We start from the raw sequence: 27,157 nt of genomic DNA on the forward strand, positions 1-27,157 counted from the left end.
TTGTTATAGTATAAAACAGGTGGACCATTATCTCGTTCACTAATCTACGCAAAAAAAAAAACTCGCATAACTATACTACTTCATCACCGATTACGATTAGATTCACCATACAATACCGAGAATTACTCAAATACCAGAGTAATTCTTATCATTATCATGGTCGATTGCTTTTGGCAGAGCAGTCGTGGTCATGTGGAATCCTTGTGTATTAAAGCCTTGACAGCTGTTCTCCATAGTTCGTGAACTGAGGCTTACACGCACTCGTTTCAGTCCAGCGCATGGGACTCCACCCACGAGATCTTTTACCATTTACCCTACCCTGAACAATTATTTATAAGTAACTAGCTGACCCGGCAGACTTCGTAGTGCCTCAGTCGATAAATAAAAGATCAAAACTTTTGTATAAAATAAACTTAAGACAATCAAAAAGAATCCGTCCGATGCAGGACACATCAAAGGGAAAACAAAATTATTATTTTTATTTAATTCCGAGCATTTCTATATTTATCTACATTTTAAACCTTCTCTGGACTTCCACAAATAATTCAAGACCAAAATTAGCCAAATCGGTCCAGCCGTTCTCGAGTTTTAGCGAGAGTAACGAACAGCAATTCATTTTTATATATATAGATAGATTCTTATAGCCGTTCCCATTACTATTTAGAGTTATATACTTTATTTTTAAAATTAAATCGTGATTTATTTTCTAAATTCAATTTTTTTGCTGACGGTACATAGTTCATCAACCCCTCGATGACGACACGCTGAGTCACTCCCGCGTACAATGAACCACCCTTTATGTTAACCATACAGCGGTTACAAGTTGTATCAGCGAATACCCAGTTATTCGTAAACTATAAAGCCTTTTATGTACTCCACGCCGTAACTCTGCTGGTCATTATTGGGTAGTGTCATCTAATAGACATAAATTAGAGCTTATTCAAGTCTATTTCGCTACATGGGCAGACACGTTCAAAGTCAATCTGATGTTAAATGACCATCAGAACCAATAGAAATCATAAGCTCCAAGTCTTAAGTGTTTTGGATAATGCTTTCGTAGATGCACTGGCGCGTGAAGGATCAGCTATGGGGAATCCCCTCGAGATACGTCTTTGTGAGCCCGCACGGGTAGGTACCACCGCCCTGCCTATTTCTGCCGTGTAATGCGTTTCGGTTTGAAGCAGTCGTTGTAACTATACTGAGACCTTAGAACTCATATCTCAAGGTAGGTGGCGGCATTTACGTTGTAGATATCTATGGGCTCCAGTAACCACCAGGTGGGCTGTGAGCTCGTTCATCTATCTAAGCAATAAAAAAATTATAAAATAAGAGAATGCTAGAACAATATGAGACGTAGCAAACCTGATTGGATAATTGGCAAAAGTGTTCTCTGAGCATACTGCGATCCTATTTACTGATTGTATATATACTGTATGGCATATTGTAAGCCGGTTGGGTAAGTAACACCATCCTGTCTATGTCTAATTGAAGTATTCATACGGTTTTTAGGGTAGTTACGCTGCCTATAGTTTGTGATTACCACTTAATACCAAATAAGCCATAACCTATTCCGCTCATTCCGATATACATACAACGTAAACACAAGATTTAGACCACTCTATAAAATAATCTTCTATTAATATAGTCATTATCAATACCACAAGATATCGGAATGTTAAGATCAACACGATATTAAATTACCGCAAATTTGAGGTTTACCACATCGAGACACTGGAACACACAAAATCAGATTAATAAAATTCGCAAAAATCATCACGTTATTGATATCGCGAAATTTAATGGTCATATCTATTGGATGGGTGATAAAGTTAAAAGAATGACTTAGACTTAGATGTACTATGTGAAAGAAAATATGCGAGAGAAGGATGTGAATGCAAAGGCGACTTATGATAGGTCTGAATGGAAGAAAAGAACATGCTGTGCTGGCCCCACATAGTAGATTAAAGGCGAGAGGAAGAAGAACGCTATAGAGTATCCAACACCGCATGGCGAAGCATTTTATAGTTAGGAAGTGCTATTGTAATTGCGTTGGTGTATACAAGTAAACCTGACTAAAGTACTATTACAGTATTTCTCAAAAGTAAGAATCATTTCCCCATCGATAGCTGCACAATTACAATTAACGCCATCTTGTAGCGGGTAGATGAACTGTACAGAAAGATCGAGAATTTTCTAGAATTAGTATCGCACGAACGTCTGTGAATGTTCAACTGTGCTTCAAAACGTGACACGGGAATGTATCAGCCGGAACGAGCATTTCAATGAAGAAGTTGTATGGAAGAGCGCCAAGCGAGAAAAACTATACAATTTGAATAGAACACTGATCGAAGGCGAAGATTAGATACCACATGATGTACTATAGTAAAATAGAGTTAACAACACCGCGATTTAAAAACAAGTATGTTCATGATTAATTGTATTATTATTTTATACCTTTACCATTTCTCTCAAATCTACCTGATCCTTCCAATTCAAATCTACCTAGGACTCGGCAAAAATTTTTGTTCAAGCAAAATTTTCATTCAGTATTCTGTAATCTGAAAAAAAAAACCGAATTGACTACCTAAAGTTATTTGTAAAATTGAGACATTTTTAGAAACATATCGAGGTATGTTAATATTTTAAAATTGCGACCTATCTGTATGTTTAGTGAGACTGTGGTGAAATCAGACAAACCCCATAAAGACAATTTTCTATTTCAAATATCATGCAAGACAAATAATTGTAATTGTTCCATTAAAAGTCAGCCGATTTGGGGACACAATTTAGTAACGTCACCGATATTAAATAATTTTAAACCGTTTTCCGTCTGCATTAAGGTGGTCATTGCCTTCTAGGGCTAGGACGTGTAGGGTATATAAAAAAGTAAACGACCTTCTTTATCACGAAAGAGACAATTATGTCTTGTTTATTGTTTAGCTATGATAATAGGTCACGCACGAGGCCAGCCTCGGCTCTTTGTATGGAGAAGCTTTTATCGTAATGAACGCTGCAAACACTTTTATTTGTTAGTATTCGGAAATGTACACGGAACTATTTCTATCTGGATGTACCTAGAATATCTGTCGGATAACCGGAGAGCCGTTGGGGTAAACGTGCTCTTGAGTGGAGATCGCGCCGGTCATCGTTCTAGTCTAAGCTGTCCCTCGTGACGAAGGGCTCGACGAGTAAATTAACCCACAAACATAGACCACTGAGTTTCTCATCGAGTCTTCTCAGTGGATCGCGTTTCCGAACCGGTGGTAGATTCTGCGAAGTACTGCTCATGCTAGGGTTAGCTCACCTACTTGTTAGGGCTACGCTGAAATGGTCTCTCAAGACCATCAGAATAGGTAGAAAAAAAGGAGACCGCGAATTGACAGACGTGGTACAGGATCCTCTCAGACTCGGTGGAGTGACGATGCATGTAAGGTGGCTGACAAAGCCGACGATTGTGGTCAGTGCAATTGAAAAGGCCTCTGTTCAGCAGTGGACTGCTATAAGCTTGTGGCGGGTAGCCATCATACCACACAAGATATTTGAGAGATGCCTGAATGTCGTTTACGACATTTTCAAGACAAACTTGCATATATACAAGTTCCGAACAACAATGTCGGTCGGTAGACCGAGCAATATCACCCGCTCGGTGGAAGATCTTTCCTTTGTAGTAAACCCACAAACTGGTGACCCCGACGTGATTTGAACACGCAGCTTTCTGGCGATGATGATGCCTAGAATAATTAACGTTGTAAACGCGAAATCGAACGTTCTTGAATTTGTATTAAGTCTATGTGGGTCTCTTCACAAAAGGTATATTTATCATGTTCCATCTACACTTGAAACGGTCATCTATCTCCTTAATTACATTAATGTATTGAAAAAAGTCATTTGGAACTTAAAATAATTGGTATCCTCGGTAATAACAATACTAGCTGTGCGTAACAAATTAGTGAATCATCAGAAAAGCCTATTCGTCACTGCCTAAAATGGTCTGTCTAATAGTCACTTCGGCTTATTGATATCTGCTATGCCTGGGATATAACCAAGCCGCAGTCTATCATCGAATATAGTACTGAGATAGTTTTGGTGGTAGGACGTTTTGTGAGTCCGCACAGGTAGGAACCACCACCCTCCTTATTTCTGCCATGAAGTAGTAATACGTTTCCTTGAAGGGTGGGGCAGCCGTTTAACTATACTGAGACCTTAGAACTCATATCTCAAGGTGGGTGGCGGCATTTACGCTGTAGATGTCTATGGGCTTCCGTAACCACTTAACACCAGGTGGGCCGTGAGCTCGTTCACCTATCTAAGCAATAAAAACAATTGGTAGTAATAGGTAAAAATGATTTTGGGAAATGTACTATGACGAACAGAGGCTGACTGGTGCCATAATGCTTTTAAAATGACGACGTCAGCATTGTTGACGCCATTCTCATCGTCATTATTATTGCCTTCTATCGTTCCACAGTAATTAAGACTCACTTTTCCAATGAATTCCATTTATTGCATCTCGAGTGTACAACGACAAAAATAGATAACTCCGCCTCAGTCGGCTGCTCGAGTCGGAATGTTTTGTTCGACAATAGTCACTCGTATTTATAGAAGACAGTGGGGGTAGATTAGTCATGAATACCGTCTCGAGCAGTTGTTGACATGCGTAACATTAAGGAGACAGTTAACTTTAACTATTTTTAGTTAACTAAATAGTAACGTTGCGCCGACAACTATAATCGGACATAATATACGCTGAAATTCTAGCTTTGTTAGTGGGCGATGTTACAGTAAAAGTGAAAGGGTCTGAAGTCGTAAAACAAACTCTCAGACTTTAAAATGTGTTGTCCACGTCACTGAGTGTTCGTTCGGGTTACTGTGATCGTTCAACATTAAATCACCCATAATCTCGTACATCTGTTATGGTGATAATTTTACTGGTGGTAGGACCTCTTTACTGGTGGTAGGACCTCTTTACTGGTGGTAGGACCTCTTGTGAGTCCGCACGGATAGGTACCACCGCCCCGCCAGTTTCTGCCGTGAAGCAGTAATGCGTTTCGGTTTGAAGGGTGGGGCAGCCGTTGTGACTATACTGAGACCTTAGAACTATGTCTCAAGGTGTGTGGCGCATTTACGTTGTAGATGTCTATGGTCTCCAGTAACCACTTAACACCAGGTGGGCTGTGAGCTCGTCCACACATCTAAGCAATAAAAAAAATAAAAAAAACATGTGTAGTTTAATTTATAAGAAAAACACTCTTAATTAGCGAATCGAACAAAGCTTTTTTTATGTCCTGTTGATCCCGTTCAAGTTATGCCACGGCCCGTTCTTTATAATCCTTTCAATTGGTTTACCCGGTCCGGTGGTAGTAGATTCCGCGAAGCACTGCTCTTGCTAGGGCCAGTGTTAGCAACACTTTCGGTTTGAGTCTAGTGAGCTCACCTACATGTTAGGGCGAAGCTGAAATAACCTCTCAAGGCTATCAGCATACTATACAGCAGCATATTATACAATATCTCATTACGACTTTTATAAATAAAACTAGCCGACCCGGCAGACTTCGTAGTGCCTCAATCGATAAACAAAAGACCTAAACTTTATTTAATTCCGGAAATTTATATATTTATCTACATTTTAAACCTTCTCTGGATTTCGACAAATAATTCAAGACCAAAATTAGCCAAATCGGTCGAGCCGTTCTCGAGTTTCAGCGAGACTAACGAACAGCAATTCATTTTTATATATATAGATATTACTGATTATAATCGTATTCTAATATTACAAGGTTGACAAATTCTTAATTAAGGATTTACATTTGTTAATAGCTCACTAACTATACGACAAGTTCTATTGGTTTTATGTCTACTAGTGGTCCCGCAGTAGTCGAAATTCGACTATAATTAATTGGAATTGTAAGTTTGTACACAATTATGATTGTATTTTATACTTCTATAATCACAAATTTTGCCAGTATAAAAAATATTAACAAAGACAAACAATATTTTATCTCTTCTCAATTTGACAACAGACGCCAAGAACAAAAGTTTGACAATAAATAGTATGCATGCGTGTGTGCGTCAAATACGTGGTATGTAGTGTGTGTAAAGTTTTCTTTATTGATTTAATGTATCTTTTATGCATTATTTTAAAAAAATATTAGCATTGTGCACTTCTTCTCTATATTCTCTATAAGTGTGGAAAATTTCATACACCTCCGTCCGCGCTATTTTCGTAAAAAGGGATACAAAGTTTTTGCTTCACGTATTAATATATAGATTTTGTTTTGTATGAAATTTAATTCTATTTTGCACAAATCTTCGTTTTTCGTCCTGTACAATATTAGAGCAAAGTTATTTATTGTATTATTGCCTTCAATCCTTGATGTGTGTGCAAATTTTCGTGTTAAGCAAAAGTGTTGATGTCGGCGAAAATGTCGTTCAAAAAAACCGCTATATACGTTATAACCGTTATATATATTACTGGTGGTAGGACCTCTTGTGAGTCCGCACGGGTAGGAACCACCGCCCTGCCTATTTCTGCCGTGAAGCAGTTATGCGTTTCGGTTTAAAGGGTGGGGCAGCCGTAGTAACTATACTGAGACCTTAGAACTTGTATCTCAAGGCGGGTGGCGGCATTTACGTAGTAGATGTCTATGGGCACCAGTAACCACTTAACACCAGGTGAGCTCGTCCACCTATCTAGGCAATAAAAAAAATAGATAATGCTCGAGCAGTATGAGACGTGGCAAACCTGATCATCGGATGATGGCAAAAGTGTTCTCTGAGCATACTGCGATCCTATTAACTGATGGTAGAGCATATTGTAAGCCGGCATGGGCAAGTAACAGCATCCTATCTACGTCTAATGGAAGCAGTTATACGGTTTTAAGGGTAGTTACGATGTCTATAGTTAGTGGTCACCACTTAATATAAAGTAAGCCGTGACCTATTCCGCTCATTCCAATATACATACAACGGAAACACAAGATTTAGACCACTCTATAAAATAATCTTCTATTAATATAGTCATTATCAATACCACAAGATATCGGAATGTTAAGATCAACACGCTAATACAAGATATTAAATTACCGCAAATTTGAGGTTTACCATATCGAGATACTGGAAACACGAAATCAGATAAACGTCTCGCAAAAATCAGCACATTATTGATATCGAGAAATTTAATGGTCATATCTATTGGATGGGTGATAAAGTTAAAAGAAAGACTTAGATGTACTATGTGAAAGAGAATATGCGAGAGAAGCATGTGAATGCAGAGACTTATGATAGGCCTGAATGGAACAAGAGAACATGCTACACTGACCCCACATAGTAGATTTAGGGCGAGAGGAAGAAGAACGCTATAGAGTATCCAACACCGCATGGCGAAGCATTTTATAGTTAGGTAGTGCTATTGTAATTGCGTTGGTGTATACAAGTATACCTAACTAAAGTACTATTACAGTATTTCTCAAAAGTAAGAATCATTTCCCGATCGATAGCTGCACAATTACAATTAACGCCATCTTGTAGTGGGTAGATGAACTGTACAGAAAGATCGAGAATTTTCTAGAATTAGTATCGCACGAACGTCCGTGAATGTTCAACTGTGCTTCAAAACGTGACACGGGAATATATCAGCCGGAACGAGCATTTCAATGAAGAAGTTGTATGGAAGAGCGCCAAGCGAGAAAAACTATACGATTTGAATAGAACACTGATCGAAGGCGAAGATTAGATGCCACATGATGTACTATAGTAAAATAGAGTAACCAACACCGCGATTTAAAAACAAGTATGTTCATGATTAATTGTATTATTATTACTTACCATTTCTCTCAAATCTACTTGGTCCTTCAAATTCAAATCTACCTAGGACTCCATAAAGATTTATGTTCAAGAAAGATTTTAATCCAAAATTCTATAATCTGAAAAAAAAAAAACGAATTGACTACCTAAAGTTATTTGTAAAATTGAGACATTTTTAAAAACATTTCCATATTTGGTAAGTAAATGTGCAATATTTTTACGTCGAAAAATAATATGCCATGTGGTATGTTAATATTTTAAAATTGCAACCTATCTGTATGTTTAGTGAGACTGTGGTGAAATCAGACAAACCCCATAAAGACAATTTCCTATTTCAAACATCGTGCAAGACAAATAATTGTAATTGTTCCATTAAAAGTCAGCCGATTTGCGGGACACAATTTAGTAACGTCACCGATATTAAATAATTTTAAACCGTTTTCCGTCTGCATTAAGGTGGTCATTGCCTTCTTGACTTTAGGGCTAGCACGTGTAGGATATATAAAAAAGTAAACGACCTTCTATATCACGAAAGAGACAATTATGTCTTGTTTATTGTTTAGCTATGATAATAGGTCACGCACGAGGCCAGCCTCGGCTCTTTGTATGGAGAAGCTTTTATCGTAATGAACGCTGCAAACACTTTTATTTGTTAGTATTCGGAAATGTACACGGAACTATTTCTATCTGGATGTACCTAGAATATTGGCCGGATTGGGGTAAACGTGCTCTTGAGTGAAGATCGCGCCGGTCATGGTTCTAATCGAAGCCGTCACTCGCGACTAAAGGCTCGGCGAGTAAATTAACCCACAGACACAGACCACTGAGTTTCTCGCCGAATCTTCTCAGTGGGTCGCGTTTCCGATCCGGTTGGAAATTCTGCGAAGCACTGCTCTTGCTAGGGTTAGTGTTGTAACGACGTCAGGTTTGAACCTCTTGAGCTCACCTACTTGTTAGGGCTACGCTAAAATGGTTTTTCAAGACCATCAGATAAGGTAGGAAAAAAAAAATGGAGACCGTGAATTGACAGACGTGGTATCGGATGCTCTCAGACACGGTGGAGTGACGACGTATGTAAGGTGGCTGGTAAGAGCTGGATGAGAGAAGCTGAGGATCGAGGATCAGTGCAATTGAAAAGGCCTCTGTTCAGCAGTGGACTGCTATAAGCTTGTTGCGGGTAGCCATCATACCACACAAGATATTTGACAGATGCCTGAATCTCGCTTACGACGTTTTCAAGACAAACTTGTTGTATAAGGGTCATACACAAAACAAGGTAAAATTTTTGGAAAAAAAAACATCGTTCGTATTTTTACAAAATCAGTTTCATTTATTAGTTATTAATCATAGTATCTAAATTATAATATAAAACGAGATCGTTTTTCAGGTTTTGCTGAAATAGAGGGTTTTTAATTTTTTTCTTGACCACAGAAGGGACAGACTCGTACAGAAAAGAATCAAAATTGAAAAAATATACTTATGTCTAAACAGTAGTTTATTAATATTAAAATAAAAAACACTTTAAAATTTTTCTTCATCGCTATAATCAAAAAGCGACTGACACTTAACTTTTTTTGGGGATGGAATTGAGTCCTCCGTGTCGCTGGTATCAAAGAATGTATGGAATCTGGATTTTTTGGGGGTTGCTGAGTCATCTGAGTCAGTATATACTATATTTTGCTTCCGTGGGGTTAGCGGTTGACGGACTATTCTCGTTGTTAATTCAGGAGACGGTGTGTTTAAAAACGATTCGAGCGGAGATGGTGTTCTTGGTCCAGTGACGGTTGACGCTGATGCAGTATCAATAGAAGATACTGGTCTGGGGGTACCCGTCCTTGATAAAATAGATGATGATATCGTAGGCGAAGATTCTTTTGTATCTCGTGAAATATATTCAATCTGAATTTGCCCAATTTCAAAATGTGTACACCTAATGTGAGGTGCACACAATAAGCAACTTAGTCGCCTGCAGTGAATAATGTTAGGAGATTTTGAGCTCCATGTGATCTGGTGAATTTTTAAGGTCCCTTTGAAGGGGCGTACTTTGTTAGCATCGGCAATTTTTTGTATATCAGATACATCATTATTAATACGAATAATGTCAATGCCTTTACAGGTGACTTTTACGCAATCAACAAAACTGTCAATACCTGATATGTCTTGGCCATTTGCAACAGCCTTGTCACATGTGCGTTTTACACAGCCACCTACGCCATCAGGAGCACCTTTGCCATGTCCAGCCTCACTGAAATGCCACACAATAGTTTCTACATTTGAAATTTTGCTCACATAGTTTGCTAACATATGGAACATTGTTTTATTACGATATTGAGTAGCGGGTCCATCACTTAATATATGCAGCTCTGTCAAATCTGGTGTAATCAATTTAATTTTTTCAATTACGGGTTTCAAGTGGGCGCAAATGAGTACAGGATCGTGTCGTAAGTTCTCCGAGACAGTGCAAATGGATGTTGTTTTTATAAGGTTTGTTGGTGGCTGAGAATCAACAGAATAATAAACGCAAGTGTGTAACGAGAGTTGTGATTTGGATCCACCAAAGTGGGCTGACTGAACTTCTGATCCATATTTGCAGGAAAAATCAATATGCAGTAAACATTGTGATGGCGATAAGTTTTGTTTAATATATCGAATAGCCTTGTATTGGTTCATTATATTTGCAAGATGTTGCATAAATGTCGACAAACTTATATTAAATTTATTAACAAGTAATTGATGAGAAGTTCTGACGCATTCTTTGAGTGTTTTTTGACATAATTTTTCATTGCCTTTAATTATTTGGGGCACTTTCTTAGTGACCCATCTTTGGTAAAGAATCGTGTCATTCCCATTGATGACCGTATAGTCCAAAGTTTTTTCAAAACATAGGGTACATGTTCGTTCAAGACAAGAAACCCTCAGAATGTTATCACAGCAAAGCGACCTGGCAACATCAGTGGCGTTAGAAAATGATATTATCTTAGCTTGATGTAGAGCGCTAGCAATGTAATCGTTATTGGCATGTTGACGACACAAACAGGTATTTCTAGAAGTTGTTTTAGGAAATATCACCCAAAAAGGACGATGTCTACGAAATGTCTCATATGATATGTTTAAACCCGTCTTATTGTTAAATATCTTGTGTAGATTGAGAATTGTGTCATTCAACAGACGTATTTGCTTTTTTACTTTACGTCGTGTGATAGTCTCTTTTTTGCCTGCTGTGAGTCTGCTATGCTCATCGTCAATAAAAAAGTCATGTATTTTTCGTTTGACTAGTACAGTGTTACCTCGTTTCTGTCCTTTTTTAATTCTGTGTAGACGCATTCTGTATTTAGCTAGCTTTCGTTTTAAAACAATTAATCTATTTATTAAATATTCATTTTTAGCCTTCAATCTTCGTTTATTCCGTGCACCTACTGCTTTTCCTGACCGAATTCGTGAAAAAGATGATTGTTGTGGTGAAGATGATGGTTGTGGACTTGAAGGGGGTGTATTTTCGTGTAACATTTGCTCAGTCGTTCTTTTTATTTTCTCTTTCTCACGTCTAAGTTTTGCTTTCTCTCGCCACATTTTCCGTAATTGTCGCTGGTCTCTGGGTTTCAAGTCTTTAATGGTCTTAATCAGCCCCTCTTCTTTTTTACGATGATACCTTTCTCGGTCCTTTTTGCGTCTTTCTTCAAGAGCAACAGAATCTAACTTTGATCTAGCTCTGCGCATACTTAGTTTTTTTTGCTCACGCCTACGTTTTTTCTTTTGTTCTTCACTCAGTTGTAACCTAGATCTACTTGAACGTGGCATCATGTAGCTGGAACAAATTAAACTATATTTACTTCTACCTACCATACCATGCAATAGATACAAATAAGCCAAACCCTTTTAGTTTATACGCAAGAAGCGTGTCTTGGAGCAAAGGTCTAGCAGGGGATATAAATCAGCTACCGATGATACACAATGCACATTGTTCACGTTTACAAACAAGCTGCTGAATCAGTTGGAAAACTTAAGAACGATTTTCTGTGGACACTTTCTTTCGTGTAGGCATTGGCCAAAATACAAGACAACCTCTTTTAAAATTCATGTTATGTAGATTTAATAGCATGCACGACCAAAGGAGTCAACGTAATCTAGTTAAGAGATAAGTAAGACAGTGTTTTAGTTTTGAAATCAATAATGTGATATTTTCTGCAGACATTGTCTTTCGCGTGGACATTCAAGTCCACATAAAAGGGGTCCACAGAAAGGACATTCAATAAAAAAATCACAATGCTCTTTTAGTTTTTAAGGTTAGAAAATAAGACAAAAACATTTCCGAAATTACTCCATGAACGGCCATACGGCTACGTGATAATTGTTGAAATCAATAATTACTTACCGAAATATATCAGGAACAGAAAAGTTCTACCGATCTTTTACGAAATCACCACTGAATTTATAAAAAATATTCCGAACGATCGCCAACGCTCAGTAGCTGTATCCAAAATGGCCAATGCTAGCTTTATAATGTGGCCAGTATAAAAAAAATGTGGTGAGTAGTACTTTTAGTAGATATTGATTTTTTTGGCGAAATTTTAAGTCCACAGAAGTGATGCGGTTGCGTGTAACTAAATGTTTATTTAAAATTTTATTATAAATTAATCTATTTATAATAATTATATGCATATTTTTAAATATTTGACATATATACTAAAGATATATTTGCATTTTATTATACGATAACTCTCACCAAACAACAATAAATGATATCGAAATGTAGCAACTGCCTTTGCGAACAGTCCACAGAAAGGGATAATAGGAAACTAAAAAATAAGTTACAAAGGTAATTTAATAATTTTTTGCTTGATTATCATTTGTATTTAAAATGGTAACTGTAATTCATGTCCCGATATAATTTAATTTGAATAAAATCCATTCTTTTTAAACAACATACACCCTGAACTTATGTATGTGTATGACCCATAATACAAGTTCCGAACAACAACATTCGAACCGTCGGTCTACCGAGCAATATCACCTCGTTCGTTAGTTGGAAGATCTTCCCTTTGTAGTACATATACCCACAAATTGGTGACCCCGACGTGATTTGAACACGCAGCTTTCTGGCGATGATGATGCCTTGAATAATTAACGTTGTAAACGCGAAATCGAACGTTCTTGAATTTGTATTAAGTCTACGTGAGTTTTTTCACAAAAGGTATATTTATCATGTTCCATCTACATTTGAAACGGTCATCTATTTCCTTAATTACATTAATGTTTTGAAAAAAGTCATTTGGGACATAAAATAATTGGTATCCCCGGTAATAACAATACTAGCTGTGCGTAACAAATTAGTGAATCATCAGAAAAGCCTCTTCGTCACTGCCTAAAATAGTCTGTCTAATAGTCACTTCGGCTTATTGATATCTGCTATGCCTGGGATATAACCAAGCCGCAGTCTATCATCGAATATAGTACTGAGATAGTTTTGATGGTAGGACGTTTTGTGAGTCCGCACGGGTAGGAACCACCACCCTCCTTATTTCTGCCGTGAAGCAGTAATACGTTTCCTTGAAGGGTGGGGCAGCCATTTAACTATTCTTCTTCTCAGTCGTTCACTCCTGGCGGAGTGGTCGTGGTTACGTAAGTCTTAATATTTGGTTGCGGCTTTTGAGAGGCTTCTCCATCTCTCTCTATTTGTGGCGGTACGTGTACACTCAGTAAGGGAACACTTCGTAGAAAACTTAACCAAGTCTGTCCACCTTGTGGGTGATCGGCCGCGAGAGCGTTGACCGTCTACTCTTCCTTGAACCACTAAACGTTCCAATGATCTTTCATTACGAATGATATGTCCAAACATATTAAGGATTCGCAATTGCACAATCGACGAAAGCCTTTGTTTGATTTGGAGCTCTTTGAGGATGGATACATTAGTGCGGTGAGCAGTCCATTTTACCCTCAGCAAGCGTCTCCAGCACCACATCTCATTTAACTATACTGAGACCTTAGAACTCATATCTCAAGGTGGGTGGCGGCATTTACGTTGTAGATGTCTATGGGCTTCCGTAACCACTTAACACCAGGTGGGCCGTGAGCTCTTTCACCTACCTGAGCAATAAAAAATAATTGGTAGTAATAGGTAAAAATGATTTTGGGAAATATACTATGATGGACAGAGGCTGACTGGTGCCAGAATGTTTTTAAAATGATGACGTCAGCGTTGTTGACGCCATTCTCATCGTCATTATATTTTTTATTGCCTTCCATCCTGACAGTAATTAAGACTCACTTTTCCAATGAATTCCATTTATTGCATCGCGAGTGTACAACGACAAAAACAGAGAGCTCCGCCTCAGTCGGCTACTCGAGTCGGAATGTTTTGTTCGACAATAGTCACTCGTATTTATAGAAGACAGTGGGGGTAGATTAGTCATGAATACCGTCTCAAGCAGTTTTTGATACGTGTAACATTAAGGAGACAGTTAACTTTAACTATTTTTAGTTAACTAAATAGTAACGTTGCGCCGACAACTATAATCGGACATAATATACGCTGAAATTCTAGCTTTGTTAGTAGGCGATGTTACAGTAAAAGTGAGAGGGTCCGAAGTCGTAAAACAAACTCTCATACTTTAAAATGTGTTGTCCACGTCACTGAGTGTTCGGGTTACTGTGATCGTTCAACATTAAATCACCCATAATCTCGTACATCTGTTATGGTGATAATTTTACTGGTGGTAGGACCTCTTTACTGGTGGTAGGACCTCTTGTGAGTCCGCACGGATAGGTACCACCGCCCCGCCTATTTCTGCCGTGAAGCAGTAATGCGTTTCGGTTTGAAGGGTGGGGCAGCCGTTGTGACTATACTGAGACCTTAGAACTATATCTCAAGGTATGTGGCGCATTTACGTTGTAGATGTCTATGGGCTCCAGTAACCACTTAACACCAGGTGGGCTGTGAGCTCGTCCACACATCTAAGCAATAAAAAAAATAAAAAAAACATGTGTAGTTTAATTTATAAGAAAAACACTCTTAATTAGCGAATCGAACAAAGCTTTTTTTATGTCCTGTTGATCCCGTTCAAGTTATGCCACGGCCCGTTCTTTATAATCCTTTCAATTGGTTTACCCGGTCCGGTGGTAGTAGATTCCGCGAAGCACTGCTCTTGCTAGGGCCAGTGTTAGCAACACTTTCGGTTTGAGTCTAGTGAGCTCACCTACATGTTAGGGCGAAGCTGAAATAACCTCTCAAGGCTATCAGCATACTATACAGCAGCATATTATACAATATCTCATTACGACTTTTATAAATAAAACTAGCCGACCCGGCAGACTTCGTAGTGCCTCAATCGATAAACAAAAGACCTAAACTTTATTTAATTCCGGAAATTTATATATTTATCTACATTTTAAACCTTCTCTGGATTTCGACAAATAATTCAAGACCAAAATTAGCCAAATCGGTCGAGCCGTTCTCGAGTTTCAGCGAGACTAACGAACAGCAATTCATTTTTATATATATAGATATTACTGATTATAATCGTATTCTAATATTACAAGGTTGACAAATTCTTAATTAAGGATTTACATTTGTTAATAGCTCACTAACTATACGACAAGTTCTATTGGTTTTTATGTCTATTTTGTTTTGTATGAAATTTAATTCTATTTTGCACATATCTTCGTTTTTCCTCCTGTACAATATTAGAGCAAAATTATTTATTGTATTATTGCCTTCAATCCTTGATGTGTTTAAAAATTTTCATGATAGACGGACGTGTTGATGTCGGCAAAAATGTCGTTAAAAAAAACGTTATATACGTTATAACCGCTATATATATTACTGGTGGTAGGACCTCTTGTGAGTCCGCACGGGTAGGTACCGCCGCCTATCCTATTTCTGCCGTGAAGCAGTAATGCGTTTCGGTTCGAAGAGTAGGGCAACCGTTGTAACTATATTGAGACCTTAGAACTTATATCTCAAGATGGGTGGCACTTTTACGTTGTAGATGTCTATGGGCTCCAGTAACCACTTTACGCCAGGTGGGCTGTGAGCTCGTCCACCCAACTAAGCAATAAAAAAATACATATATACATACAAACGTGCGTAAATACTAAGCTGATAAAAGCGTGTTAAAAATAAGCTGTTTTGGCGCTTCCATGAAATGACCTTCTGGTGCAGACGAGAGTGTGAAACGAACGCGTCTAATATATAAGTTGGGAAGACAAATACTCCACAAATAATGGAGTTAGAAACGCTCTGATTGTTATCCGGTGGAATTTTACTCTGTAATGAAACTTTCGTGGATCTGTCACTGGACTCGTGGACATTAATACCATGAAAGGATGATTATACATTAAAGTAATTATAAACATATTTGAATACAATGTTTGAATGAATGATATGGTGTTTTGATTATGAAGAATAATATTATTTTATCCAAGCAACATATTAAAACATAGGAATAATAATATGATGCAACAGCTTCTAATATCTTGCCGATCAAACATGCCGCTTTTGCTGCGAGACAACAGCGAACAAAACGCGATTTTGATTTGTGCGTGGGTCAAAGTAGCTTTTTAATTTTCCAATCTTCAGTGCCACGAATTGACATTGTTCAGTCATAAATTTGAAACATTATAATTTTACTGTACTCTGTCTCTTTCACATGCATATAAAAAAGCGAGTGAAAAAAACAAACCCCTTCGAAATTCGATTTTGGTATTCGACCTCAAAGAAAACACGTTCGGAAACGCGTGATACCCTAAAATTTAAAGATATTTGTAATAAAGAAATAACGTTTTTTTTAATAGCTATTTCAATCTATTTCTGTTCATTTCTATGTCTCCTAAGTAATATGTGTTCTCACTGCTGAGGTTTTTTTTTTTTTTATTGCCTTTGTAGGCAGACGGGCATACGGCCCACCTGATGGTGAGTGGTTACCGTCGCCCATGGACTTCAGCAATGCCGGGGGCAGAGCCAAGCCGCTGCCTACCGCTTAATACTCTCCACAAGCCCCGTTTGAAGAAGGACATGTCATAGCGCTCGGGAAACACCGTGGAGGGGGGAGCTCATTCCATAGCCGGATGGTACGTGGCAAAAAAGATCTCTGGAAACGCACTGTGGATGACCGCAGTGGCTCCAGGTAGTATGGATGAACTCTACTCCGGTGGCGGGCGGTGCGATGGTAAAAACGAGATGCTGGTATCTTCTCGAACAATTCCTCAGAGCACTTCCCATGGAACATACGGTATAAAATACAGAGGGAACCGAAGTCCCTCCGCAGACCCAGAGGCTCCAAACGATCGAGGTGAAAAGTTATGTGTGCTACACTAGAACAAAGTTTTTTGTATCTCGTGCTGTTGAGTCCCTCACTACTTTCAGGACTCAAAATCAGCATTCGAAACAAAAAACAACTTTGCTCTCTTGTTGCTCAAATATTACTGCCTATTGTTGAGTAATACCATCACTTAATCAACCAGCGGTTTCCGAATGAGCACTCTGATCGGGCCCCACCTCTGTTTGATCATTATAATATCATCGGAGACATATCGCGCGAATAACATTAATATCGTGTTAACAACGTCTTTGCGTTAATTTATCATTCGGTCGTCGAGCTGCCAATCAGAATGGATGTGGCTTTTTTGAGACAGCAAATTATATTATCTCTATTGCTTATTTAAAACATTAAGGTGATGTGTCTTACAAAATTTGTACGTAATGTGCATTTGCACGGGGATATAGGGACTTTTTAGGAAATTAAATCGTACAAATTGCGTTTTGTGAGCACGTATGAGTAATCGACTATATGCAGGACGCCTTACCAGTAGAAATTACGCAAATTATAATTTTATTACAGGAAGTCAGTCATAAGCATTAGTTGAGGACGTATTATTATATTGAAAAATTTGGTACATGTTTGCGGGATTCGAACATTGGTACCGTAACCATGCTAGATACGAATATGTATACAGGGCGTCCTATCCTTTAGGACACGACTACATCAAGTTCAAAACTGTTGCAGCAGTGGAAGTCTATAGGATGATGATGATCATACGTAGGCGTAACCGGACTGTTTAGTCAAGCGTTTCGGTGTGATGATTTATATGATATTATTATTATGCTTTTTTTATTGCTTAGATGGGTGGACGAGCTCACAGTTCACCTGGTGTTAAGTGGTTACTGGAGCCCATAGACATTTACAACGTAAATGCGCCACCCACCTTGAGATATAAGTTCTAAGGTCTCATTATAGTTACAACGGCTGTCAAACCGAAACGCATTACTGCTTCACGGCAGAAATAAGCAGGGTCGTGGTACCTACCCGTGAGGACTCACAAGAGGTCCTACCACCAGTAATTAAACCAGTAATTAGTATTTTGCTATGTTTGATTAAAATCTTATAAGCTACACAATATTTTTTACTAAATTTATTAAATTACAATTTAAAAAAAACACTATATTAAAATAGATTGCCGCTGATGGCAGTTTCTACGACACAAGCCACCAGTGGTTAGGACTCCAGAGTGAGAAACCTCCTCACAATGCGCATAGTATCAAGGATAACTAGCTGCCTTCTGTAATAAGCCCCTGACCTAGCTGGATAACGAAAGTTATGATTATTATTATTTATTTAAAATCTTATTAGTTACATAATATTTTTAAAAAAGATATTAAAGATACAATTTTTAAAAAACACTATATAAAAATAGATTACCGCTGATAGCGGTGTCTACGACACAAGCCACCAGTGGTTAGGACTCCAGAGTGAAAAACCTCCTCACAATGCGTGCAGTATCGAGGATAACTGCTTTCTGTATTAGGCCCTTAACCCACCTGGATAACGAAAGTTTCTTATGATGTTGATCGAAACTTTTCGCCATCAAGCCGTGTACCGACACAACTATTGGAACAATGATGGTTGAATCAACATGCCACATGGCGGTAGTCTCGTGGGCCAGGTCTAAATATTTTATTAATTTGTCCTTTTCTGCCTTCACGAGGTTCTCGTCATGAGGAATGGTGACATCAACCAACACTGCTCGACGCGCAGATCGATCTATTATCACAATATCAGGTTTATTGGCTACAATATACCTATCCGTGATAATAGATCGGTCGCGTCCCAGTAGAGCGTAACATGACCATTATCAAAAACTGGTTGAGGTTGGTATTGGTAATAAGGTACAGCAGAATCAAGAAAACCATATTTCAGAGCAAGTTGTTGATGGATAATCCTAGCCACTTGGTTATGTCTATGCAAGTACTCGCCGTTAGCAAACCGAGAACAGACAGAAACAATATGTCTAATAAACTCTCCCGGACGGTGGCATGCCCGACAAATGTCGACCGTCCCATCCTTTAGTATATATTTCCGGTAGTTGTTCGTCATGATAACTTCGTCCATAATTGCAAAGATAAAACCTTCAGTTTCCCCAAAGAGGTTACTGAATCGTAACCAGGCCACGGAAGATAATTGGTCTACATCAGGCCTTGTGAGAGCCCGGTAGAACCTACCGTGTAACTCCTTGCTCCTCCATACGGTTATGCGATCTGAAATACTCTCTACCTTCAGCCTCTTTCAATTCCCGTTAGCTAAGGATAGCGGAGTTAGCCCCTTATCGACTGCAACGACATCCCGATACATATTCACGTTCATCTTAAGGAAATATTCCCTAAGGTTGTATATCTCTCGGTTATGTAGATCCTTGGCATTCAAAATACCACGACCCCCACATTTCCGAGGAATATACAACCTCATTACAGATGAACGTGGATGATGCATTCTGTATGCCGTTAACAATCGCCTGACTTTTCTGTCCAGTACGTCCAGCTCTGATTGCGTCCACCTTAGTATGCCAAAGGAATATGTTAACATAGGCATGACCCAACCATTAAACGCTCGGACTTTGTTTCCGCCTGATAAATGGCTTTTTAAGACCTTTATAAGACGACCAAAAAACCGATCTCTAAATGATTGTTTCATATCTGTGTCAACAATATTCAGCACTTCAAACATACCAAGGTACTTGTAAGTTTCCGATTCACAAAGAGACTTGAGGACCACACTATGGTTAAGTAGTAAGCAATCTGAGCTTACAACTTTACCTCTCTGTACATCTATGAACGCACATTTATCAACACCATATTCCATCCCAATGGCTTTACTAAAACTGTCGGTTATTTTAAATAAACTCATTAAGTCCGGTTTTTTGGCAGCAAATAATTTGAGATCATCCATGAACAAGAGATGTGATATAACCTCAACTCCTCTGCGAAGTCGGTAGCCTAGCGTTGAATCTTTAAGTAATGTACTTAAAGGATTAAGCTCCAAACAAAACCACAAAGGACTCAGACTGTCACCCTGAAAGATACCCCGCTTAATCCTTATTAAATTCGGGGCAGCAGAAGAAGTCATCTGACCTGGTTGACTAAGAAACGTAGAAAATTGACTCATGCATGAGCTAATAAAGGAGCATAGTATGGGATTTATTTTATATAGCTCTAAAACTCTCATTAGCCATGTATGAGGCACAGAGTCATACGCTTTCTTATAATCAATCCAAGCCATATAAACATTCCTCTTACCCCGCCGAACTTGTTGAGTAATGGTCATGTCAATGAGTAGCAAATCTTTTGTACCTCGAGACCCTGCCTTACATCCATTTTGATTAGGTGATAAGATGTTATTATTAAAAATGTGATTTTGAATTTTGATTCTAAAAATGGATGTAAGAAGCTTATAAATGGTAGGTAAGCATGTAATTGGTCTGTAATTCTTGGGATCCGAGGTATTGCCAGATTTATAAATCAAATAAGTGATACCAGATGTCATGAAATCTGGGAGTGATCCCAACTCAAGAGCCTGTTGGAATAGAGCCGCCAGGCGTTCATGTGAACTTCGGATCCACTTGATCCAGTAACTGTGCAGTCCGTCCGGTCCCGGACTTTTCCAATTCGGCATTGAACGCACTGCACGAGAAACATCAACAGCGGAAATTGTTATTGGATCCATCTCTTTATACGATTCACATTCCCGCCCGACAGTTTGTATCCATTCCCCTTCAGAGTGACCAATGGGTATCGACCAAATATTCTTCCAAAATGTTGACATGTCCTCTTCGTTGACAATGTATGGCTCATCGGTCACTTGGGATTGAGACGACTCCCAGTTTCTGTATACACTTCTTTGATCTCTTTGGAAAACTCTATTCAAATGGTATCGCTCAGATCTTAGGCGATACCGACGAATACGGCTTGCCCAAGCATAAACTTTTTGCTTCCAGAAGTCTATGCGCTCAATAATACAGGTCATGTACTCGTTTGAGCTTATTCCAGTTCCAGCAAAGGCCTGATCGACGAAACACATAACCCGTGGACGAGTATTTCCTTTCTGGAAGCACATAAGCTTTGCTATAAGAGTCCTGGCCCTATCAATTCGCTTCTCAATTCTGCACTGCCATTGTGGTTTAGTAGGGGGTCGATATGCTGTCTGGGTTAAGTTTGGAGACTTAACCTCAGCTACACGACAAACCGCGACCGCACCGCAGTACAGAAGTGAGTGCGTATCAATTAGATCCGTACTTGATTCTAAATAGGGTTTTAGAATAGAGTCCAGGGCCCCTACAAGCGAATCATTACGTCTATGCATAGGCCAACGTGGTAATCGTGGTCTAGAGGAGGCGAAGACTAACCTATATTTTTGAATAGAATACTCCAAAGCACTACTCAAACGCTCATAGTCCTGGTTACTTATTATTATTATTATAATCAGAATAAGAGTGATAATAAACAGGATATCAACTTTAATAATACTTCAAGACACTAATATGACTTTGAATACACATTTCAGCGTTGGTAGTAGTAAAATATCTCGGCCACGTGCTCAGGAACGATAGATAGATGCTGCTGCAATTGATAATGGTGGGCAAAGTGAACGAAAAGATACGTGCTGGGCGAAGAAACAAGTCATGGCTCCAGAATATCCGGGAGTGGACCGGTATTGCCTCCGTCGAACAGCTGTTCCGACTGGCTGCTGATAGAGATGAATACAGGAAGCCAACTGCCAACCTTCAGGATTGAAGAGGCACTGGAAGAAGTGGCTTTGAGTCTACATAGATAACGAATCTGCATATGCTTGTACAGTTTCTATATATCGAGAAAACAGATGAACTCCCAACTCGTACTACTAAATTCTCCTCACTCAGCTCGACTCTCTCAGTGGGTCGCGTTTCCGATCCAGTGGTGTGGCGGGTAGCCATCATACAACGCAAGATAATTGACAGATGCCTGAATCTCGCTTACGACATTTTCAAGATAAAGCGCATATATACACGTTCCGAACAACAAGATTCGGACCGTCGGTCTACCGAGCAAATATCACCCGCTCGGTGGAAGATCTTCCCTTTGTCGTATATGCGCTTTATCTTGAAAATGTCGTAAGCGAGATTCAGGCATCTGTCAATTATCTTGCGTTGTATGATGGCTACCCGCCACATCACTCCCCTCCGGAAGTGGTAGATTTTTTTTTTATTTTTTTTTTATTTTTTTTATTGCCCTTGTAGGCAGACGAGCATACGGCCCACCTGATGGTGAGTGGTTACCGTCGCCCATGGACTTCAGCAATGCCAGGGGCAGAGCCAAGCCGCTGCCTACCGCTTAATACTCTCCACAAGCCTCGTTTGAAGAAGGACATGTCATAGCGCTGAAAATTGATACAATTACGAATTACAATTACCATTCTGCGAAGAACTGCTCTTGCTAGGGTTAGTGTTAGCAACATCGTTAGGTTTGAGCCCCGCGAGCTCACCTACTTGTTAGGTTATGTTGACATAGCCCCTCAAGGCTATCATCGGCTTTGGTAGGAAAAAAACAACTCTTCAACTCATTACAATTTCTTTCCAGACTGGGGCCATACTAATCCTGGCTTTTACCGAATTTTCTTTCCGTCTAATCGACATTTTTAAGTCTCGTCAGTGTTCTTAAACTCTTTTCTTCTACTTTATTGCCATAGCTCATAGGCAAACTCATTTTGACCGACTTTAAATTAAAATAAAGCAATCTGAATCCGGAATGTAGTTATCATCTTTTTCGAAATTAGTCGATTTAAAAATGACATCTTATTCGAAGTCCTTCGTAGGGCTTCGTAGCTCGTAGACGGCTCTACGAACGTCTACGCAACGCCATCAGTCTTGCTCCCGTTTCATTACGTCTGCCGCGACACAAAATGGCTTTTATGTTTAGTATTTAATATAATTATTTAGTTCACCGTTTGCTTAAATTAGTCTTCGTGGGGTATTATTAATTTGTTTTGTGGGCAGTTTATATTAATGTGCATGTTGAAGTCTTACAGGGGAATGGAGGTTGACATTATCACAGTCCCGCTTGACAAATGTGATTGAAACTTCAATTACCTTGGTACAACTAGTATCCTAATCTTTAAAACTGAACGCATGGCGGCTTCGAGATTGAATTAGGTGGGATAGTGGTTTATACATGCATTTTTGCATGGTACGATGATTAAGTTCAAGATCCACCTGATGGGCAGTGATTACCTTTAGATAAGAGCCTTTAGACAAGAATTCGAAGTTTTTATAGCATTACAGCTGTAACACCCTTTAAACGTAAATGTATAACTGCCGATTATACTCGTATGGGGGATAATTTGACATGACCAGATATTACGCTGAATTATATATTTCCGGTTTAATTTATTTATTATTTACGTAAGTACGTACGTACGCTCCGCAGCTGGCGATACCGACGAGTTCAATGTGGCGGTAGGCTTACACCAGGGATCAGCTTCAAGCCTGTTCCTGTTCATCCTAATAATGGATTCCCTAACATTGGACATACAGGAAGAGGCACCTTGGTGTATGCTGTTCGCCGACGACATTGTTCTCGTTGGAGAGGAAGGGTCTGAGATACAGAGGAGACTGGCAAAATGGAAAGAATGGTTGGAAAACGTGGGTTTGAAGATCAGTCGAACAAAAACCGAGCACATGTTTTGTGATTTTGGTGGTTCTTCAGACTTCACGCCAATCGCCTTAGATGGTGTATCCCTGCCAGTCTTCTCGGACTTCAAGTACCTCGGCTCTATACTCCAGAACAACGGCAACATAGACCGGGACGTCACTAATCGAATAAACGCTGGTTGGATGAAATGGCGACAGGTCTCTGCAACAGCATGCGATCGTAGAATGCCCCTTCAGCTCAAGAGAAAAATTTACAAAACGATCTTTAGACCTGTCGTGCTGTATGGATCTGAGTGTTGGGCGACGAAAGTAAAGCATGAAAGAGGAGTGCATGCGGCAGAGATGCGAATGTTGAGATGGATGTGTGGAGTGACAAGAATGGACAAGATAAAGAATGAGTATATCAGAGGAAGTGTGAAAGTGACCCCGGTAAGCAACAAATTAAGGAGCGGACGGTTAGCGTGGTATGGACATGTGATGCGTAGAGAGAAGATGCATGTGACTAGGAGATGTATGGAAATGGTAGTGCAGGGGTAGTAGAGGGGGAAGAGGTCGACCGAAGAAGACATGGATGGAGTGTGTGAATGACGATATGAGAGAGAGAGGAGTGAGTGTTGAGATGACGGCTGATAGAAGAGAATGGAAGAGAAAAATTAGCTGTGCCGACCCCATCTAGTGGAATAAGGTGGGGAAAAGGCGAATTTATTTATTATTTATTACGCCATTATTTCCCAAGGAAAGCTAATGACTCGTAAACAGCTGTTGTGTACGTATTATTATTACATATTAGAGAATTTGATACTTGGTATTTTATTAACAAGGGAATATTCGCATCGCTCTAAATAAAAACACCGAGCTTCGTAAATTCTGTAAGGTTCAAACGGTAGATAGCCTTTTGACCGTGTTAATATCTGGTCAATGGCAAAGATATAACATAAAAAGTCTCTTGTTAATATATTTCAAACGATTGCTAATTAAAATTAATAACGATTGGACCTCACAGGGCTTTCGCTCGACCCTCGCCAGCCGTACCGTTTGGCGGAAAAGGGTTGCCTTACACATACGCTTTTTCACTCGGAACACTAAGGCCACACTGGGTTGATGTGTTTTTTGTACGGCACAAACGGATTGTTATTAAAGTTTTTGTGATAAAATTTCGGTAGGATTTTACATATTTACAAATGATGTAGATTTCTTGTGTTAGATAGAGTTGAGTCTATATGTTAGTTTTTCTGTGTCAAACATGTGCATGGTAGATTTTTGTTGTTGTGGATTTGAGAAGCAGATGGCATTGGTTTAGCGATGTCAGCGGTTCATCGTTAGCTAGTTCGTTGGCAGCTTCGGAAACATTAAGGTCATTTGGTAAATAAGGTCTTTATGAAATACTTTTTTGTTGGCAGGTTATATTGTGAGCTCGCGAGAGTAGGAGCTTGATTTTGCCGGGAAGCAATCTGGCGTTTAAGTAGGTAGGGTAGGATGGCCAACATAAAAATACAATGTGATTTATTTTATAGATCCAAGGTGCTTGTATTATTGTTCTGATGGCTATATATTTTGGTTATATAACGTGGTACTGTATTATAATATTAAAATATTTCTGTATAATTATTATTATTAATTTAAATTGGACTTACAATTTATTTTTTAATTTACAATTCAACTTTACTGGTAACCGGAAACAACTCAATACATTAAATGTAAGGACGTATGCTCACGTGAATAAAAAAAAATGTATTCAAGTGTAAAGTGTATGTATATAGAAATAGGCAGGGTGGTGGTACCAACCCATGCGGACTCACAAGAGGTCCTACCACCAGTGCCCTTGTAGGCAGACGAGCATACGGCCCACCTGATGGTGAGTGGTTACCGTCGCCCATGGAGCTCAGCAATGCCAGGGGCAGAGCCAAGCCGCTGCCTACCGTATTAAGCGAAATACCGCTTAAACCGCATACCCTTTTCCCCGTCGATATGTTAGAAATACAGTAATGTGTCTTCGAAGTCGCATTGAAGGAAGCGCGGCTCCAGACCAACGTGTCAAGTCGCGCACGTATTGTCCATGAACAATGGATGTTGTCCCCTAATCCTTTCGCTCGCGAAGGTGGAAAGCCGCTTTGTTCCATTTAGATCTTTTGTTGCGGACCAACTGTGGAACAAAGGATTGTGACTTGATTGTCTATACAAGGCGTTTTGTTTCAGTTTCAATTTAACACGTTGACTGCGTTATTTGACTTAAAAAGCCTCATGCGCAACTGTCCTATGATGCGGCAGTCATATTGAATCTATGCTTATATAGAGCGTGTGTGATATTATGTAGGGTGATAATTACACAAGTCACGGCAGTTTGCAACCTGTTTATTGTGGCGACGACTCGACACAACTGTCACTCGACTAACTTTTTACTGGTGAGACCTCTTGTGAGTCCGCGCGGGTAGGTACCACCGCCCTGCCTATTTCTGCCGTGAAGCAATAATGCGTTTCGGTTTGAAGGGTGGGACAGCCGTTGTAACTATACTGAGATCTTAGAACTTATATCTCAAAGTCAGTGACGCATTTACGTTGTAGATGTTTATGGGCTCCAGTAACCACTTAACACCAGGTGGGCTGTGAGCTCGTCCACACACCCAGCTATAAAAAAAAAATACTTTCACGAGTTTGAATCTCGATAGCTCTTGTCATTACATTATTTCCGACGAATCGAAAACTTCAAAATCAGAGACCCAAGGTAACTGGGATAAGGGCAGGATAATGATGATGATGATAGAATAATATATGTATATCATCCTGTCTTTAGATGAATACAGAGTGCAATTCGTCATAAAATGTTTGTTTAAGTAAATTTTCTGTTTTTTTTTTTTTTAATAATGTTCCCACAACTGGATAAAATCTGCACACATAAACATTGAACTTATTTACATAAAAGATAAAAATATAGTTAACTAATATTAAATTAAGACATAGAAAACAAAAAGAAAAAAAACTGCATATACAAACTAACAAAAAAAACAATAAAAATAAAAAATAAACAGAGGGAAATTCATATTCCGTTATTCGGTATGTATCTTTTTTTGTATGCATGTCTGTTAGTTTTTCATCCGTAACAAACCGGTTGTATTGATGACCTAAATATTAAAAAAATATTGTTCTTCTTTAATTTTTGTAAGTCATTTAGCCAATTGGCAAAAATCTCCTCCAACCTACTCTGTTCTGATCTTTCTCTGGCCACTCTAATCCATGTTATGCCTGCTACCTGACGATGATTCCAATATGTCATATTATGTTACTAATAATTCTCGGTTATAGTTCGTAGTAAGTGTGCCTAAATTTAGGAAAATGCTCGACCACTGGAACTTACGGAATTCTTCTTAATCAACTGAGAAGCAGGGGTATGCAGTCTAGCTTACCG

The 27,157-nt window shown here is 39.0% G+C and overlaps 1 protein-coding gene across 1 annotated transcript; it reads right to left on the reverse strand.

Annotated features, from left to right (window-relative positions):
- Positions 1–10,010: 10,010 nt before the first annotated feature.
- On the reverse strand, positions 10,011–12,748 carry LOC101744346 (uncharacterized). The gene is made up of 3 exons (XM_012690282.4): positions 12,176–12,748; positions 10,359–11,608; positions 10,011–10,048 (listed from the first exon to the last, which is right to left on the reverse strand). The coding sequence occupies exons 2-3, from the start codon at positions 11,602–11,604 to the stop codon at positions 10,011–10,013; spliced, it is 1,284 nt and encodes a 427-aa protein (XP_012545736.2). The 5' UTR covers positions 11,605–11,608; positions 12,176–12,748.
- Between the last annotated feature and the right edge of the window lie 14,409 nt (positions 12,749–27,157).

Source organism: Bombyx mori, chromosome 17, assembly GCF_030269925.1.
Source record: "Bombyx mori chromosome 17, ASM3026992v2".
In the NCBI taxonomy this organism is placed as follows: domain Eukaryota; kingdom Metazoa; phylum Arthropoda; class Insecta; order Lepidoptera; family Bombycidae; genus Bombyx; species Bombyx mori.

Bases quoted from the DNA above. Each gene is read 5' to 3' on its own strand.
- LOC101744346 (XM_012690282.4), bottom strand. From the start codon at position 11,604: ATGATGCCACGTTCAAGTAGATCTAGGTTACAACTGAGTGAAGAACAA. The intron at 10,049-10,358 runs GTGGATCCAAAT...GTGGCATTTCAG, and splicing joins AGTTCAGTCAGCCCACTTTG to TGAGGCTGGACATGGCAAAG.